Source organism: Physcomitrium patens, chromosome 1 (assembly GCF_059467195.1).
Source record: "Physcomitrium patens ecotype Gransden chromosome 1, ASM5946719v1, whole genome shotgun sequence".
In the NCBI taxonomy this organism is placed as follows: domain Eukaryota; kingdom Viridiplantae; phylum Streptophyta; class Bryopsida; order Funariales; family Funariaceae; genus Physcomitrium; species Physcomitrium patens.
This window is the reverse complement of record NC_143410.1, coordinates 16154306-16170952: the sequence shown is the minus strand read 5'-3', so window position 1 is coordinate 16170952 and position 16647 is coordinate 16154306. Positions and strand designations below refer to the sequence as shown.

Sequence of the window (16647 nt, the reverse complement as noted above, 5' to 3'; positions counted from 1 at the left end):
TCTTATAGGATATCGTCACGTAGCTCTTAGTTAGAGAATATATATGGAGGCAAGAATGAAGTCTTCTTCACTCTTGCCAACACCTTTCTAGTCTTAGTCTTATTTTAAGACTTTCTAGTTTTCTTGTTTTTGGCAATAGCCATTCTAATTTAATATTACATTACCTTTTGAGTGACTTTCTAATTCTTTTCAGTGATACAAGAGTGTATTGAGGATTCTTTTTTTTGAATTGCATGTCCTTGATAATGTATAAAAGACATGAACTCCAAAGAAAGACAATCTAAATATACTCTTATGTCATTCAAAAATACTTAGAAATCACTCAAAGGTGATAATATATTGAACTAGAATGGCTATTGCCAAAGACTACAAAACATGACAACTCTTGAAACTAGACAGGAAATAATAAAAGAGTTGTCAAGAGTGAAGAAGGCTTCACTCTTATCTCTATATATACTATCTAACTAGGAGCTATGTGGTGACATTCTATTAGACCTTCAATATGTGTTGACTTTGTAGGACACATGCCTTGACTTACAAGACAAGTTTTTCTATGTATGGGCCATATAGTTAGTTTGATCTTTAAGCTAACAATATGTGTGGCACATGGTCAACTTGTTGATCACCTTTCTAATCCAAAAAATAAATTAAAGACACATATAAAGTCAAAGAAATTTCTATAAAGCTTCCATACCAAATACTATTGAATTAACTTATTTTTATCTATTTTTACTTACTTCTACCTATTTATATATATAATTACTAGCTTATATGAGTATGTCCATGACATTACCCTCCCTTCTAGAGACAAGTTCTACAAGGAGTGGTCATCATATGTTGAAAAAATCTATGATGCGATGAATTGTATTTGCCTCATATTCTCATCTTTGTTCTCTTTGAAGATGATTGATAAGGCCTTTCAACCATCGATAATGTCCTATATCAAGGTGAGAAGACCACCCAATTATTTGGTCGTTGTTAAGGCCTTCATAACTTCCTTTAAATAAAATATTTGGAACACCATCAAGAATTGTTCCTACCTCTAGTAAAATCACCAAACATTGGGAGTCCCTTCCAAATTCGTGATATCAAACGTGTTGTATCTTCCATCTCTTTGAGGAAGAACATGTCGTTCTTGAAGATCTTCATCTTGATTGCATCATCTTGAAGGTTGTGACAATCGTAATATCCTGTCTGGTAGATCAACAAATGAAGGCTCTTGAATCATATCCATTGGTTGTTGATTCTCTATCTTAAGAGCATCACAACTATAAAGAAGTTACAAAAAAAGATTGAAAGTAGAATGTTATCTTGCCTAGATCTTATTTCTTTTATGAAGAAGATTTTTATCTTAGTTTTAATGGATGCTGTCAATGAAAAGCCTCCATTGCCTTTGCTGTATTTACACCATTATTTACTGCTTCCTATGTGCATTGACTAATATCATATCCGTGCCAATGGACAAGATATTCCAATTTATTTTGGCGCCGCCTTGAATCTAAGACTTCTTCCACCTCAAACTCTTCATTATTGTCCACTTCTATAGGAGGAGGTGGAGCTTGACTTCTTTTTTGTATGTCCACTCTCTTGTATGATTCAAGAAGAGACACATGGAATACTAGATGGATATTCATTGACTCCGGTAGATATAAACGATATGCAATAAGATTGATTTGTGCAGAAATAAAAAATGGTCCAAACCTTTGATAGTCCAACTTGTCACAAGGACGAGTAGTCTTGATATTGTGACAAAGTAATCATACCTTATCGCCCATGTAAAATGGTGGTTGTTCCTTTCGATAGACATCCGCATTTATCTTTTGTTATTTTTGAGCTTCTTTTAATTGCACCTTCATTGTTGCATGTAACTTTGACAACCAATTTGTCATATCTTCTACTGCAAGATTATCAACTTTTGAAAAATCAAGCGTGTCAAATTATGGATAATAACCATAATTGACAAAGAAAGGTGTTTATGGCATAGGAAAATGCACCGTATTATTATAAGCAAACTGTGCCAATGGCAGAAGAGTTGTCTAATCATTTTGTTGATAGTTGATGGTACATCTTAAATATTGCTCCAAGACTTGGTTTACATGCTCTATCTCTCCGTTAATTTGAGGATGAAAAACTGAAGATAGTTTTATATCTTTTTTTAAATATTAAAAAGGATTCTCCAAAATCTTGATACAAACTAAGTTCCCATATCTAATATAATATCCTTTGATAACTCATGATAGCAATAGATATTGTCAATAAAAAGCTTAGTTTTTTCTTCATCCATGATAGATTTTCTATATAGTACAAAATGTGCCATCTTAGTGAAGCGATCAACTATCAAAAATATAGAGTGATAAGAATCTGAGCATGGAAGATTTGTAATGAAGTTCATAGAAACAAAAGACCATGGTTGTTCTGGAATGGATAATGGCTGAAGAAGTCTAAAAGGTTGATGATGAGAAGTTTTTGATCTTGACCAAACATCACATGATTGTACAAAATCTTTGACTGCCTTTCACATTTGAGACCACCAAAAATCCCTAGATATCAATTCCAAAGTCTTATTTTATCTAAAATGTCTTGTTGTTGGAAAGTTGTGACGAGCTTGAAGAATACATAAACGTGCTTCTCCTTCTGGAACATATAGGTGTCCTTCGAAATAGAGTAGGTTGTTCTTAAACTCGAATTTAGAGAGATCATGAGATTTAGAAGAATTATTCTTGATATCATAAACAAGAAGGTCTGAAGACATACTTAATTGGATTTGCTTGAGAAAAGTTAAATCAAAAGTCAATGTTGATTTTATTGCTCGAAGATGAAATTGCTCCAGCTTCAAGAGAACCGTTCTTTGTTGCTCAAAAGCTGCATCTTCTTCTTTTGGTGCAAGATGAAAATATCTAGACGAGGCATTGGACAAACCTTGTTGTTTTTCTAGTCGATAAGTAATGATGAACTTGAATCTTAATAAAGACATGTTCCAACGAGCTTGATGATAATTTAATACGCATGCTGACATAAAATACTTGAGGTTCTTATGATCCATATATATGGTGATTGGACTTGAGGTGCCTTCTAGATAATGATGCCATTCTTGAAATGAATCCACAATTGCGAGAGGCTCTTTATCATAGATTTCATAGTTAATCTTGGCTGCTGAAAATTTCTTGGAATAAAAAGCTATTGGATGGAGCTTATCATCTGCTCCCATTTGTGACAAAACGGCACCCAAGGCAAAGTCTAATGCATCTATTTCCATAAAAAATTCCTTGAAAAAGTCGATGCAATACAAGATTGGTGCAGAAATAAATTCCTTCTTTAAAGCATCAAACGCTACTTCAACTTCTTTATTCCACTCAAATTTGTCTTTACAAGTCAAACGCGTAAGTAGAGCTGCAACTTGAAAAAAGTTCTTGATAAAGATTTGATAGTAATTTACAAAGCCCAAAAATCATTGTACATCTTATACTGTTCTTGAAATATTCTAATCTATGATAGTCTTGACCTTCTTAAGATCCATCATCAGGCCTTTGTTGGAAATGATGTATCCTAAAAAGTCAACTTGAGTAGTGTGGAATACACATTTTTTCAACTTGGCATATAATCTTGCATCTTTTAGTTTTTGTAATACATGACGAATATGGAGTTCATATTCTTTTGTGTTCTTAGAGTAGATTAGAATGTCATCTAAATAACAAACAACAAAATCATCTAAAAATTCACGAAAAACATCATTCATAAGATGTTGAAAAGTAGTTAGTGCGTTTGTGAGTCTAAAAGGCATGATATTATATTCAAAATATCCATATGTAGTTCGAAAATCAGTCTTCCATTCATCTCCTTCTTTGATGCAGACCAAGTTGTATACTCTTTGTAGATCTATTTTTTTGTAGATCTTTGATTGATTGACTTGATCAAGAAGTCCTGAAATCAAAGGTAAAGGATACCTATTTTTGATGGTGATCTTGTTAAGCCTCCATTAATCTATGCACATCCGTAAAGATCCATCTTTTTTCTTCACAAATAAGATCGACGCTCCTCCTAGAAATTTTGAATGGTGTCTGAAGTTTTTAGCCAAGTTCTTATCAATATATTCTTTTAATGCAGCCAATTTATTTTGTGATAAGCTATAGATTGGTCCAAATGGCAGTTGAGCTCATTCTTGAACATCAATTGAACAATCATAAGGTCGATGTTTTGGAAGAATATCTACATTCTTCTTTTCAAAAACATCTTAGAATTCTTGATATTGACTAGGAAAATCACTTGACATCTTTTCACTATCTAAAATGGGTGTGGCATATATAGCAAAAGATGATCCTTCTTTGGCTATATGCATGAAAGCTCTTGCTCTTATTAGTAAAGGCTTAGATGTACTAGACTTATGTATTTCATCTTGATTAATAGAATTTTGAATTAAACTACTAGAAAAGTTAAGGTTACAAGAAATCCAATCTATCTGAGGATTGTACTTTTTTAACCAAGATAGTCTTAAAATGATTGGATTCAAAGGAGATCGTATCACATTAAATATTACTATACTATTATGATCTTTAATCACTACATCTAAAGGAATAGTCTCATAGATAACATCACTAGAAGACAACGAACGAACATCTATGACTTCCACATATATGGGTTTGATTTTCTTGACTAACAATATTTCTTGTTTTTTAACAAAGTCTTCGTCTATGAAACAAGCTGAGGCTCTTGAATCTAATTATATAAAGACTTTATGATTTTGGATCTTAAACACACATCTATTGTAAAACAAGGTGAAGGATCTGAGGAAAGAATAAGACCTTGACTAGGTGTTGCACATGATTCTAGCCACACTGTCCGTATTGTAGTTGGAAGAATTCGTTTTTCAACACATTGTCTTCTTTTGCAATCATACTCTTCATTTTGTGATTGCGTTGCTTTCTTGGAAAATGTTGACCAATGTGTTTAGTTTTTCCATAATATAGACATAAGTCTTTTTGGCATTGTCGAGTCTTTTCCTACTTCGTGAAGGATTTAAAATATATCGTATCAATTTGCATTGGCTCTAGCTTTGATGGAAAGGTTTCCAAAAACTTAGAAGGTGTTGCCATGACTTGACTTGTTCTTCTCTAGCCATATCTTTGTTCTTGATGTCTTTTAAATAAATGATTATCACATGCAATAGCTTGAATAATGAATTGTTCTAAAGAATCTGTTTTTGGCATTGTCAATAATAAATCTTTGACATTATCCTTCAATCCCTAGCAAAATTGATTGATAAGGGCTTTATTATTCCATTCCACATCACAAGCAAGACTTTGGAATTCAGCTGCATATGTGGTGGCTGAACGTAATCTTTGTCGTAGTGATATAAGCTTAGTCTTTGCTATCCTTTCTCGATCACTTTCTCCAAATGAAGCCATAAATACTTCCAAGAATGAGTTCAAATCATAGAGTAGTTATAAATCTTTTTCTATCAAAGGTGCAAATCAAGAGAGAACACTTCTAGATAGAAGTGCGTCTATAAATCTAACTTGAGTAAATCTATGAGGGTATTGGAAAGGATGCAACCTTAAGTAGAGTTTAACTTGTTACAAAAATCCTCAAAATCTTCATCTTGTTCCATCAAACTTTTTATGCATACTAATCTTTGCCTCCCTCAAGCTTATAGAAGTAAAACTTCCAAAATTTGGTTGTGAGGCTAATCGACTTATTTCCTTCAACTGCACAACTTCTTGGCATAGACTTTGAACTTCTTCCATAATAGTAGGAATAGTGATTCCATGGTTGGTATTGGTGATGCATGAAATTTTGGTCCTAAGAATGTTGACAAGCTCATGAAGATCTGCAATACTTGTAAATCTATTTTTACTTCCACCAAGTGTAGTATCCATGATTTTTCTTTCTATAGGCAACTCAAACAAATTCAAAAGTTAAATAAGAGGAGGGTAATCTGCAACCTCTAAAAACAAATTTCACAAAGAGGGATAATCCATTCTCTTTAAGAAAAAGCTCAGTATTAGAAAACAAGATTTTTTGTTTAAAGGTGAATAGTCCACAATCTTCAAAATATAATAATAGAAGTGAAGTAATCCACTCACTTCTAAAATAAGATAAAAAAATATATATTAACACTCTTGTCAAACTATCAAAGAAATGAACTCCAAAGAAAGATAATCTCAATACACTCTTATATCACTCAAAAATACTTAGAAATCACTCAAAAGTAATAATATATTGAACTAGAATGACTATTGCTAAAGACTAGAAAACATAATGACTCTTAAAACTAGTCTGGAAATAAGAAAGGAGTTGACAAGAGTGAAGAAGGCTTTACTCTTGTCTCTATATATACTATCTAATTAAGAGCTATGTGGTGACATTCTATAGGACCTTCAATATGTATTAACTTTGTAGGACACATGCCTTGACTTACAAGGCAAGTTTTTCTACATGTGGGCTACATAGTTAATTTAGTCTTTAAGCTAACAACATGTGTGGCACATGGCCAACTTGTTGACCACGTCTCTAATCCAAAAAGTCAATTAAAGACATCTATAAAATCAAAGCAGCCTCTGTGAAGCTTTTAAGAAGCTTTTATATTAAATATTATAGAATTAATTTACTTTTATCTATTTTTATCTACTTCTACCTATTTATATATATAATTACTAGTTTACATGAGTATGTTTGTGACACAATGTCTCATCTTATCTTTCTTTTTTACATCCTTAATTTGAAAAATTATCTAAGAAAGGCATTATTATTTTTAGAATAAAATCTCTTATTACCTTATGCATTTCATTCATCACATGTACAATAGAATTTGTAGTCTCTTGTGATAATATACACATTTTGACCAATCTTAATATTGTCTTCATAGTTGCTAAATCTCTACTTTATATTATCAATTGAAATTGATCATATCTTAAATAAAGATCTCCAATAAAATAAATTTTCTTCCTTACAAATTCTTTTCTAAATTCATCCATAATTAAACTTGAATTTATATTTTTAATACTTATTTTGTTTATCAATTGCATATCTTAAAGAAACTTCAATGTCTTTTATTTCTTAGGTATTATCAACCATAAATTGGAATATAGTGCAATAAATAGTTCTAAAATTTATATTCGATTCTTTTCATTGAGTAATTCAACTAACTTTGACAAATGCGCCTTAGAAATTGGAATTGGTCTCAAATTTTATAATTCGTATGGAATTATAAAAATAACCATAGGTGCTACAATACTTAAATTAATATACTTTATCTCATATAATTCAAATATAAATGCCTTACTATGTTGTGAAAGTATTTCTTTAAAATATCTCTCTTCATCTCTTATTGAAAATTTTTCATATCTAACTTTCAAACTATCTAATGTCAATTCATCCTTAAATTCATGATTAATTTTTCTTGAATCTCTTTAATTTTATTGTATAGATGCCTTTTCAATCCTTTCTTCAAAATCTAATGATAGTCGCAATGATACAAGTTTAACATTCTTTATAATAATCTTATATTTTGTATTCACCTTCATTTCATATTCAACTACATATTCTTTCATTCCAACATGAAATTCTTTATAATTCACATTTATTACCTTATCACCACCTTCAAAATTCAAATCCAATAATATTTACAAAATATCCATAATATCATCAAAGTAAGATTCTTCAAACATCCTTGATATGTATTCATCTTTATCAATAACTCTATATTTCTTCAACTCATGTTTTATATTTTTGACATTTTTTTCTCTATCTTTTCAAAGTGATTTATATTTTTGAATAAAATATATCCATCTTATGATAATCTTATAATAACCTCATTTCTTTTATTGGGCAGAAATCCATCATACCTTCTAACATTGCAATCTTGTTATAAATGGCTTCTAATAAAAAAAATCCTTTAGGTTATCAAGATCTTTAAATTCTTTATATATCCTTGGAAAAGGATGTTTCTTCAAACTATTCTAATTTGTTTTATAATTTATACAATTCTTTAAAAATTGCATTGCCCTCTTTCCATCTTAACTTCTTATCTTTGCATAGGCCAAACCATCATCCATAATCTTTATGTTATTATAAAAATATTATTTAAGAGATTTAAAAATACCATTAAATCTATTTAAATATTTTTAAATCTAAATATGATATTAGGTATTTAAAAAAAGTATAAAGATTTATAAATATTAAAAAATTGAGAATTTTAAATTTTGAATTAATTTTGTAAATAACTTGGATTTTTTAAGTTTTGATTTTATTTCTTTTTTTTATATTATAAATCTAAAAATCTAGTTGTGGACTTAGAACATTTTATATTTTTTCAACTTATGAATATATGGCCTTATTTTGGTACTTTTTTATTAATTTTTGTTAGACTTTGTCTTTTTAAAATTTTAAGTTGATTTATTTTCTAATTTATAATATATTTTATCTTAATAATATGTTTAGAACCTTCAAAAAATCTATAGTTTAGGTGTTATGAATTTTTAAAATTAAAAAATTATCTTTTATACAATGCATAAAATATTTTAAAAAAATAAAAATAAAAATAAAAATATTTATTAATTTTTTAATTCTAAGAAAATAAAATATATAATTTATATAAGTATATATATGTTTTTTACTTCCAAAATATCATATTTAGACTATTTTCTTAATAAACTATATATAAATAACTTAAAATCATATAAACTATGACTTAAGCTTATACAATGGATTATACATGGTCATACTAATTTGCACCATATTCTCTAATGAAGTGACAAGCTCCTCCAATATAATCTTCATACACTCATTTTTCTTCAATATTCACAACTATTGGTTTTTTTAACATCATTCTATTGTCACTTCTATTTGCCACCCTATTGTAAACAAATTAGATTTAAGGTTTAGACTTAAAAGAATTAGGATTTTAGAATTAGGATTTTAGAATTAGGATCTAGGATTTAAAATTTAGGATTTGAGTTTTTAGAGTTTAGGATTCAAAATTCAGGAGATACATGGATGTGCCTAATTTTTTTACTTCTTTATTTTTTGGATTTTGACTTAACCTTCTTCTCTAAAAACTAAGAAGGTGGATCAAGTCAATATTTTTAATATATATATATATAAATCAAAAGTCTTGTATCTAAAAAATTTAAAAGTTTTAGAAGATTTTAATTTCACCATTAGATTTTTAGATGGTAATTTATCATATCTAGAATTAATAAAAATTTTCTCTATAAAAAAAAAAAAAACTTTATCTACTAATGAGTTAACTTTTTTTTCTAAAATATTAAACGAAAATTCGAATATTGAATTAAAAATTTATAAAACTTTTTTATTTGAAAAATTAGAACAATTTAATAATGAAAATTTACTATTTATACATAATTTTAATTTAAATAAATTAGCAAATTCATTTGTTAGCTTTAATCCGATTTTTCTACAAAAAAATATTTGGAAAAAAATATATCTCTTCAAAAATCGTTAAAAAAAAATAATGATTTTTATCCAATTGATTCTTCTGAAAATTATTTACTTTCTGAATTTTTATAAAAATTCAAAATGAAAATACTAGAATAATTAATAAAATTAATAAATTATTTATTATAAATTCAAATTCTGAAAAATTTTTAATAAATAATATTTTAAAGAAAAATACAAATAATAAAAAGTTTAATTCTGAAACAAATAAAAAAAGAATTTTATCTTTCTCAAAAAATTCTATTAAATTAATTCCACAAACGGAAAGATTTAAAATATTTAAAAATTCTAGTTTTTCTCTAAAGTTGAGTAGTTTATTTGAAAAATATATACCATGGTTTTTACTTTTAAATGGTGGAAATATTTTCAAAATTTATTTTTAAATTTATATTTAGAAATTTCATTAAATATTTCAGATCAATTTTATTATATTTTACCGACAATTTTACAAAATAGAAAAAAAAATTTAGATTATTTAGTAGAAAATCTATTCTTTAATTTGAAAAATAAATTTTTTGTAATTCCTTTGGAATTTGGAATTCACGTTTGCTAAAACAAATAAATAAACAACATAAAAGTAAGGAGAATCAATTACCATGGTTTTCTTTAAATTTAGTAAATAAATGGAATAGACACTATGTAGTAACTATAAGTTTAGTTATTTTCAGTTATTTTATTTTGCAAAAATATTTTTCTATTTTACTAGGTTCAGATTATTTGGAATTATGGGCGGATTTTAAAATAATTCAATATTTAGTAGATTCTTCACGTGGAATATATTTAGATAATTTACTTCATAATAATTCAATAAAATTTATTAAATCAGAAAATTTATTAATACATTTTTTTAAAAATCAAAGCATTATATAAAAAATATAAAATTTTATTTATTTACAAAAAAAAAAATAAACAAATTATTAATTAAAAATAAAGGAATAGATCTTTCTCGTAGAGAACGAAAATTGTTAGTTCAATCTCTAATAACCGATAAAAGTATTGATCGCTATAGACCTAATTTTATTTATAATACCAATTCTACAAATTTTCAATTTGGCAACCAAATTATTAAACAACAAAAAATTAAAAATTATTTAGAAAACTTAACTGAAGACTATCAAAAAAATTTAATAAATTATCCGTCTCATCAATTTTATTTAGCAGAAAATTTAGTTTTTTTATCTTCTTGGCAAAAAGCAACTTCGTTAAATACATTATGGAACCTTCTATTTTTGAATCAACAATCAAAGAATTTACAATTTTACCTCATATTTTGGGTTGTTTAGCAAAAATCCTTTACACATGGTTAAAAAAGGACTTTATCAATTAACTAGTAATATAGTTTGGGCTCCTAAAATATCTCGTCTTAATTTTATTAGAACTAATTTGTTTAATTGGATAAACCGCCCTAATGAATTTGAAATTACATCGAATTTAAAAAAAGCAGATAAAAAAAATATTACTGGCTCATCAGATAATTCTCATTCTTTTGAAATTATTCAGCATAAAATAAAAGAACAACTTCCATATGAAAGAATTTTATCACGAATAAGACGAAGAAATGTACAAGAATTAGAGTCGCAATTAGAAGATATTTTATTAGAAGAACAATTTGTAATATTAGGATTTTCTCGACTATTTACGGAATATCGAATGGAATCGCAATTATCTAATAAACCTCTTATATTTATTGGAGGACGGTTTCTTTGGGATCCTACAGGATTATTATATCAAAATCATAATTTTATTTTTTCACGTCAAGATTTATTTATAGATGGAGAAATGCTGAGAAGATTATATGTTACTTATGGAGCAAGAAGAGAACGAGAAAAATCTCGTTCAAGTCAAAAAATTAAACAATTTTTTCTTCGCCGTGGATATGGCCGAGATTCAATAAATAATTTTTCTATTAATTGGTGGAATCAATTACCTTTTATTGAAAAAAATAATATTGAAACTTTTAAACGTATTGAAGGAATTGGTGTTCAATTAAAACGCCCGCAAGTATTTACTCCTGTATATTTATATCAACGTTGGTTAATTGAAAATCCTCAAAAAATTTTAACTCGTTTTGAATTATTAAATAATCAACAAAAATGGTTGAAAACAAATAAATTATTACTTAATGATTCTTTGATTTATAATACTCTTTTAGAAATTTATCAATATTTATTACAGTTTTTTATTTTGCATCAAGTTTTATTAAATGAAATGACAAACGTATTATTAAAAAATAAATGGCTTTTTCAAAATGAAATTGAAGATTTTATGAATATAATTAATAAAAATAATTAAAAATTACTTTTTTTTTTTTAATCTTTCAAAATGATTATTAATAATCATTTTGAAAGATTAAAAAAAAAAAAATTAATTTATTTAATGTATCGGGATTGACGGGACTCGAACCCGCAACTTCCGCCTTGACAGGGCGGTGCTCTAACCAATTGAACTACAATCCCTATAAATTTACACATATTTATTATGTCAATTCAAAAAGCTTTATGTCAAATTAGTAACAATTTATTGAATAGACTACTATTTATTTAATAAAAAAAATTATAAAATTGGGCCGAGCTGGATTTGAACCAGCGTAGGCAAAGCCAGCGGATTTACAGTCCGTCCCCATTAACCACTCGAGCATCGACCCAAAAAAAAAAAAAAAGATAAAAAATTAAAACTAATATTTTTTTTTATCTTTTTTTTTTTTTAATTATTCTATATAAAATTTTCTTTTTAATAATATTAAGTATTACAAAAAAAAGTCTTTTCATAATACCTAATACCCCCAGGGGAATTCGAATCCCCGTCGCCTCCTTGAAAGAGAGGTGTCCTAGGCCACTAGACGATGGGGGCTTAATCCTCATCTTTATGTTACTTAATTCCTTATTTACTGTCAATAGTTAATAGTATGCTTAATTTTTTTAATTATAAAAAAATGATAAAAATATTTTAGAAAAAAATTTAAATTTATAGAAATTACAATTTAGTTTTAATTAATAAAACTTGAGTTGACAATTCTATCCTTTTTATCACAAACTTAGTTTATATGTATTTTTTAATTAATTTAAAGTTAGCCCTTTTAACTCAGTGGTAGAGTAACGCCATGGTAAGGCGTAAGTCATCGGTTCAAATCCGATAAAGGGCTATATATTACTAAAAAAAAATGAAAATAAAAAAAAAACGAATTTAAGTAGGTTAAACTTTTATTAAGTAAATAATTAAATAAAAAAAAATTAGGATGAAATTTGATATAATATAATTAATTGATATAATATATTTAATGTATTCATCATAAATTGATAAAAAAGAGTTTGTATTCATTTTTTTATCTATAAAAAAAAACTATAAGTAGTTTTTATTTGAAAATATTAAAAAAACTTATTTATTTAAATATATAATTTTTTTTTAGTAAACTTGATGATTTTTATTTTATATAAATTGGTTACTCTTATAATAAATTCTATTAAATTTTTGAGTTAAAGGGACATAAACATAAATAAAAAAAGAAAAGAAAAGTTTACCTACCTTCTAATTCCTCTTTTTTTTGTTAAAATATATTTATTTGAATAAAAATTCAAGTAAAACATCTATGTTGTACCTAGAATTGGCAATAATTTTATAGCATTGCCAATATATTTTGATACATTGAAGATAGTCGACAGGGTTGATTGTTTAAAGCTTTGCAACTATGCTATATTAAGATCATCATTTTTTTTTGTTATGATTATTTGGCATGCCATAAATAGATATAATTTTAGATTCAAATTATAATTTAATATCTTACTTTAATTAAGGTATTGCTAAAGTAATCAAAAATATGTATAGTAAATATAATCCAATTATTTTATTGTCATAGTTATTTAATTTTACCAATATTGTCATTATGTCTAATAGTATATCATATTTTAATACTAACACACACACAAACAAACACATATCTATATCAATAAGCATTGATTTATATTTAATAATATATCTTATACTTTAATAAGTAATTTTAAAACTTGCTATATACTATGCAAATTAGTTTTTATTTGATAAATTCTATAGTATTTTGATTTAAATTTATAAATTAACATATACATTTTTAAAAATAATATATATATATATATATATATATATATAACTTGAATGCAAAAATAAAATTATGCAATAATTTGAAGTAGTGTTTTTAATGTTCTACGACCAATCTGTAATTATAATCAAATTAATATCACTGATAATGATTAAAATGTTCATTTCATACTGAAGATAAATAAACAACATCAATCAAAATATACATGTTCAGAGATTAATCTGCCTTGATCAATGACACATGATTGTCCACATGGTTTTCTTCTACATTTTAAAATGTAGAAAAGCTCACATCATACAATTTAAAAATAACTAGAAGGAAGGGTAAGAAATCCACAAGACACGCTAGAACAATTGAAGTAAAGATTATGAAACCATTTCATAACTAAGGATTAATCTCATCCTCATTATAATAATACACAAATAAATAAATAAATAAATAAATAAATAAACAATTTGACAACACCAACTCCATCAACAAACCACCACTCAAATCATTCACGCGTTCCCAAAGTTCGCAATGCAAGGGGGTGGGCGGGAACGCAAACCATTGCGCTCGCAAGGAAGGTTCCCAAAGCAAGGCCGAGGAAGTTTCCCTCAATGAATCGTCGAGGGGGAACTGACTGGGCTCTGGAGCTCCTCCTCCTCCTGTGGAGAGCGAGGGAGGCCTAATCATCGAGGTCACGTTGTTGCCCACTTGAACTCCGCCAATCACACATGATTTTTCCTCGCGGGGCGTGACCGTTCTCGGCTCAGATCCGCGTTGCGCTCGTGCGTCGTGAAGGAGCTTTGTCTGACGCGTTTTGGTGCAATTTCGAGGGCGATCTGGTGGGTGCCGAGGTTGCTGATTTACGTGTAGGGGTTGTGTTTTGGCGATTTCGTGTTGCAATGGAGGTTTTCGCGTAGGTGTTGGTGTTGTGGGTTGGAATCGGAAGCGTTTTAGAGAGGTTTTCCTTGCGGGATATAGGTTTTTGGTCGTGGGTTTAATATTGGGGTTGTGCGGATTGATCTAGGGTTTGAGGATTTGGAGCGGACATGGCCCCTGCGAGCCAGCCTCCCGTTATACCTGTTAGTCAGCAAGGAGGAGCAACTGTGGGTGTGACGCCGTCCCAGGCGACGTTTTGGGCGTTTGCAGGGAGAGCGCAGGATGCGGTTAACCTCGCCCTAGCCCAGAAGCGGCCTTGGGCGGAGGTGGCCGACCGTTCGCAGCTGGCGAAGCCGGAGTCGTTCAGCGAGGCGATCACGAGGGCGAGGAAGAATTGGTTCTACTTCCGCATTAACTACTCGATTATTCTGACCGGAGTCGTTGCGCTGAGCTTGATCTTCAACCCTGGAGCTTTGTTCTTCCTTTTAGCTCTCTTGGCTGGATGGGTCTATCTCTACCTCATTCGCTCAGAGCCTCTTGTCATCAACGGCCGGACGTTCAGTGAAAGGGAGGTTCTGCTCGGCATGAGCGTCTTCACCATTATCATGATCTTCATGACGAGTGTCGGATCTATTTTGATCTCTGCGCTTCTAATTGGAGGGGCCATCTGTTTTGCTCACGGTGCTTACCGCGTTCCTGACGACCTTTTCCTCGACGAGCAAGAGTCGGCTGGTGGCTTTTTGTCGTTTCTCTCATCTGGAACTGGAGTGCCGCAAATGATGTCCCATGTGTAGATCCCTAACATTCCTTGATTCAATGTATCGATAATCCTTCTAATGATCCTAAATATTGTCCTTCCATTTTGTCCTCGTATTCGTTCGACACATTCGGACGGTCTGATTCTTTGAAGGCTACTTCCGTATACTGCATACACTTTTTCAAACCCGATTTAATTGGACGTTAGGGCAGATCAACTGTGATCTTTTCACAGTTATTGTAGTTCATCCTGCCATTTTGGGCATGACTTATCTTGCTAAGGTCATGATAGGTATAGTCATCGGCTCGCTGCAGCGCATTGCATTGTTTATTTGAGAGAGGAGAGAGGCGGTCAGATGTGTTCATTCAGATCTAGTGCGTATATTTTATGGTATGCTTCGCGGGAAAGTATCTTTTTTTGATACTTTGAAACCTTCGTGGAGGTGTGTCTATTTGATTCAAAATGGACATCCGTTGCGTTAAATCATTGCTTGTTCATGGAAACAGGGCAGCACTTGTCTTCTCAGTTGTGATCACAAAATTTTCGGTCCGAAAGTTTGAGTATCTGGTTGACTCGTTTGTACGTATGGATCAGTCTTATGTCCACAGTTTGACATGTGTTCTCCATAAACGTTTAGTGGCGGACCATTGATTTCGGTATGTCATCAAAAGCTTTTGCTTTGTGATTATTTGCAGCAGAAGACCCTGACATTTGGTGACACGAATGTGTTTGATTTGGCTATTAGTTTTTTTTTTTTCATTCTCTATTACAGAGTGTCTCGAAATCAGTCGAATTGATGAACTTAAATTGAATCGGTCAGTGTGAAACGATTGTTTAGTGCTTGCTTAATGAAATGCCCTCTGTAGCGTCTGCAGACGTAACTGGTTTCAGTATACACATTGATAATTATGGTTCAAAATCTACACTATTATATCCTCACCAATGTCACCTGACATTGAAACCGTTCTACTTCTGAGAGGACTGGATAGGATTTATCCAAAACCGCTGAGCTTCGTTTGTACAACACATTTTCAGTCCGATAAACTGCATGTAACCTGCCCTATGTATGAAACCTATTCTTCTATGGTTGAAATACTAATGAACTACATGTTACAGTTTTCTCTGCTTCCATTGAACTGTAACCACCATACTCTCAGGCACAGACGAATTTGCATTGATTGCTTAATCGACCAGGGTCTGATTGCACTTTGCCTCGTATTGCATAATGATGGTTCCATTACCCAATCTGGGAGAATAACAAGGTGAACATCTGATGAGTGCTGAGATGGTGTGTGCCTAAAAAGACGATGTGGTGAATTCCATGTGATCTGTTCTGAATCCTTTCTCCGAACAACTCCATTCAGACTGTACAGTTTTTCTGTTCTCTTTTTGCGCATATAATATTCTTTTCTCCACTTGAGACATTTTTTGTGAATTCGTCCCCTGCTCCACGCAGAACGTAGGATGGCTGCAACTTGAGCGAGAGAGTGACTCGGCCAAG

The 16647-nt window shown here is 29.8% G+C and overlaps 1 protein-coding gene and 3 non-coding genes across 4 annotated transcripts; 2 read left to right on the top strand and 2 right to left on the bottom strand.

Annotated features, from left to right (window-relative positions):
- Nucleotides 1–11835: 11835 nt before the first annotated feature.
- On the bottom strand, nucleotides 11836–11909 carry TRNAD-GUC (transfer RNA aspartic acid (anticodon GUC)). The gene has a single exon. It is a non-coding gene; the product is annotated as a tRNA-Asp (tRNA).
- Nucleotides 11910–12015: 106 nt separating this feature from the next.
- Nucleotides 12016–12097, bottom strand: TRNAY-GUA (transfer RNA tyrosine (anticodon GUA)). The gene has a single exon. It is a non-coding gene; the product is annotated as a tRNA-Tyr (tRNA).
- A 426-nt stretch (nucleotides 12098–12523) lies between these two features.
- Nucleotides 12524–12595, top strand: TRNAT-GGU (transfer RNA threonine (anticodon GGU)). Its single transcript has one exon. It is a non-coding gene; the product is annotated as a tRNA-Thr (tRNA).
- Nucleotides 12596–14211: 1616 nt separating this feature from the next.
- LOC112290992 (PRA1 family protein B2) lies at nucleotides 14212–15247 on the top strand. Its single transcript, XM_024537902.3, has 2 exons — nucleotides 14212–14352; nucleotides 14538–15247. The coding sequence occupies exon 2, from the start codon at nucleotides 14560–14562 to the stop codon at nucleotides 15181–15183; it is 624 nt and encodes a 207-aa protein (XP_024393670.1). The 5' UTR covers nucleotides 14212–14352; nucleotides 14538–14559; the 3' UTR covers nucleotides 15184–15247.
- Nucleotides 15248–16647: the final 1400 nt, after the last annotated feature.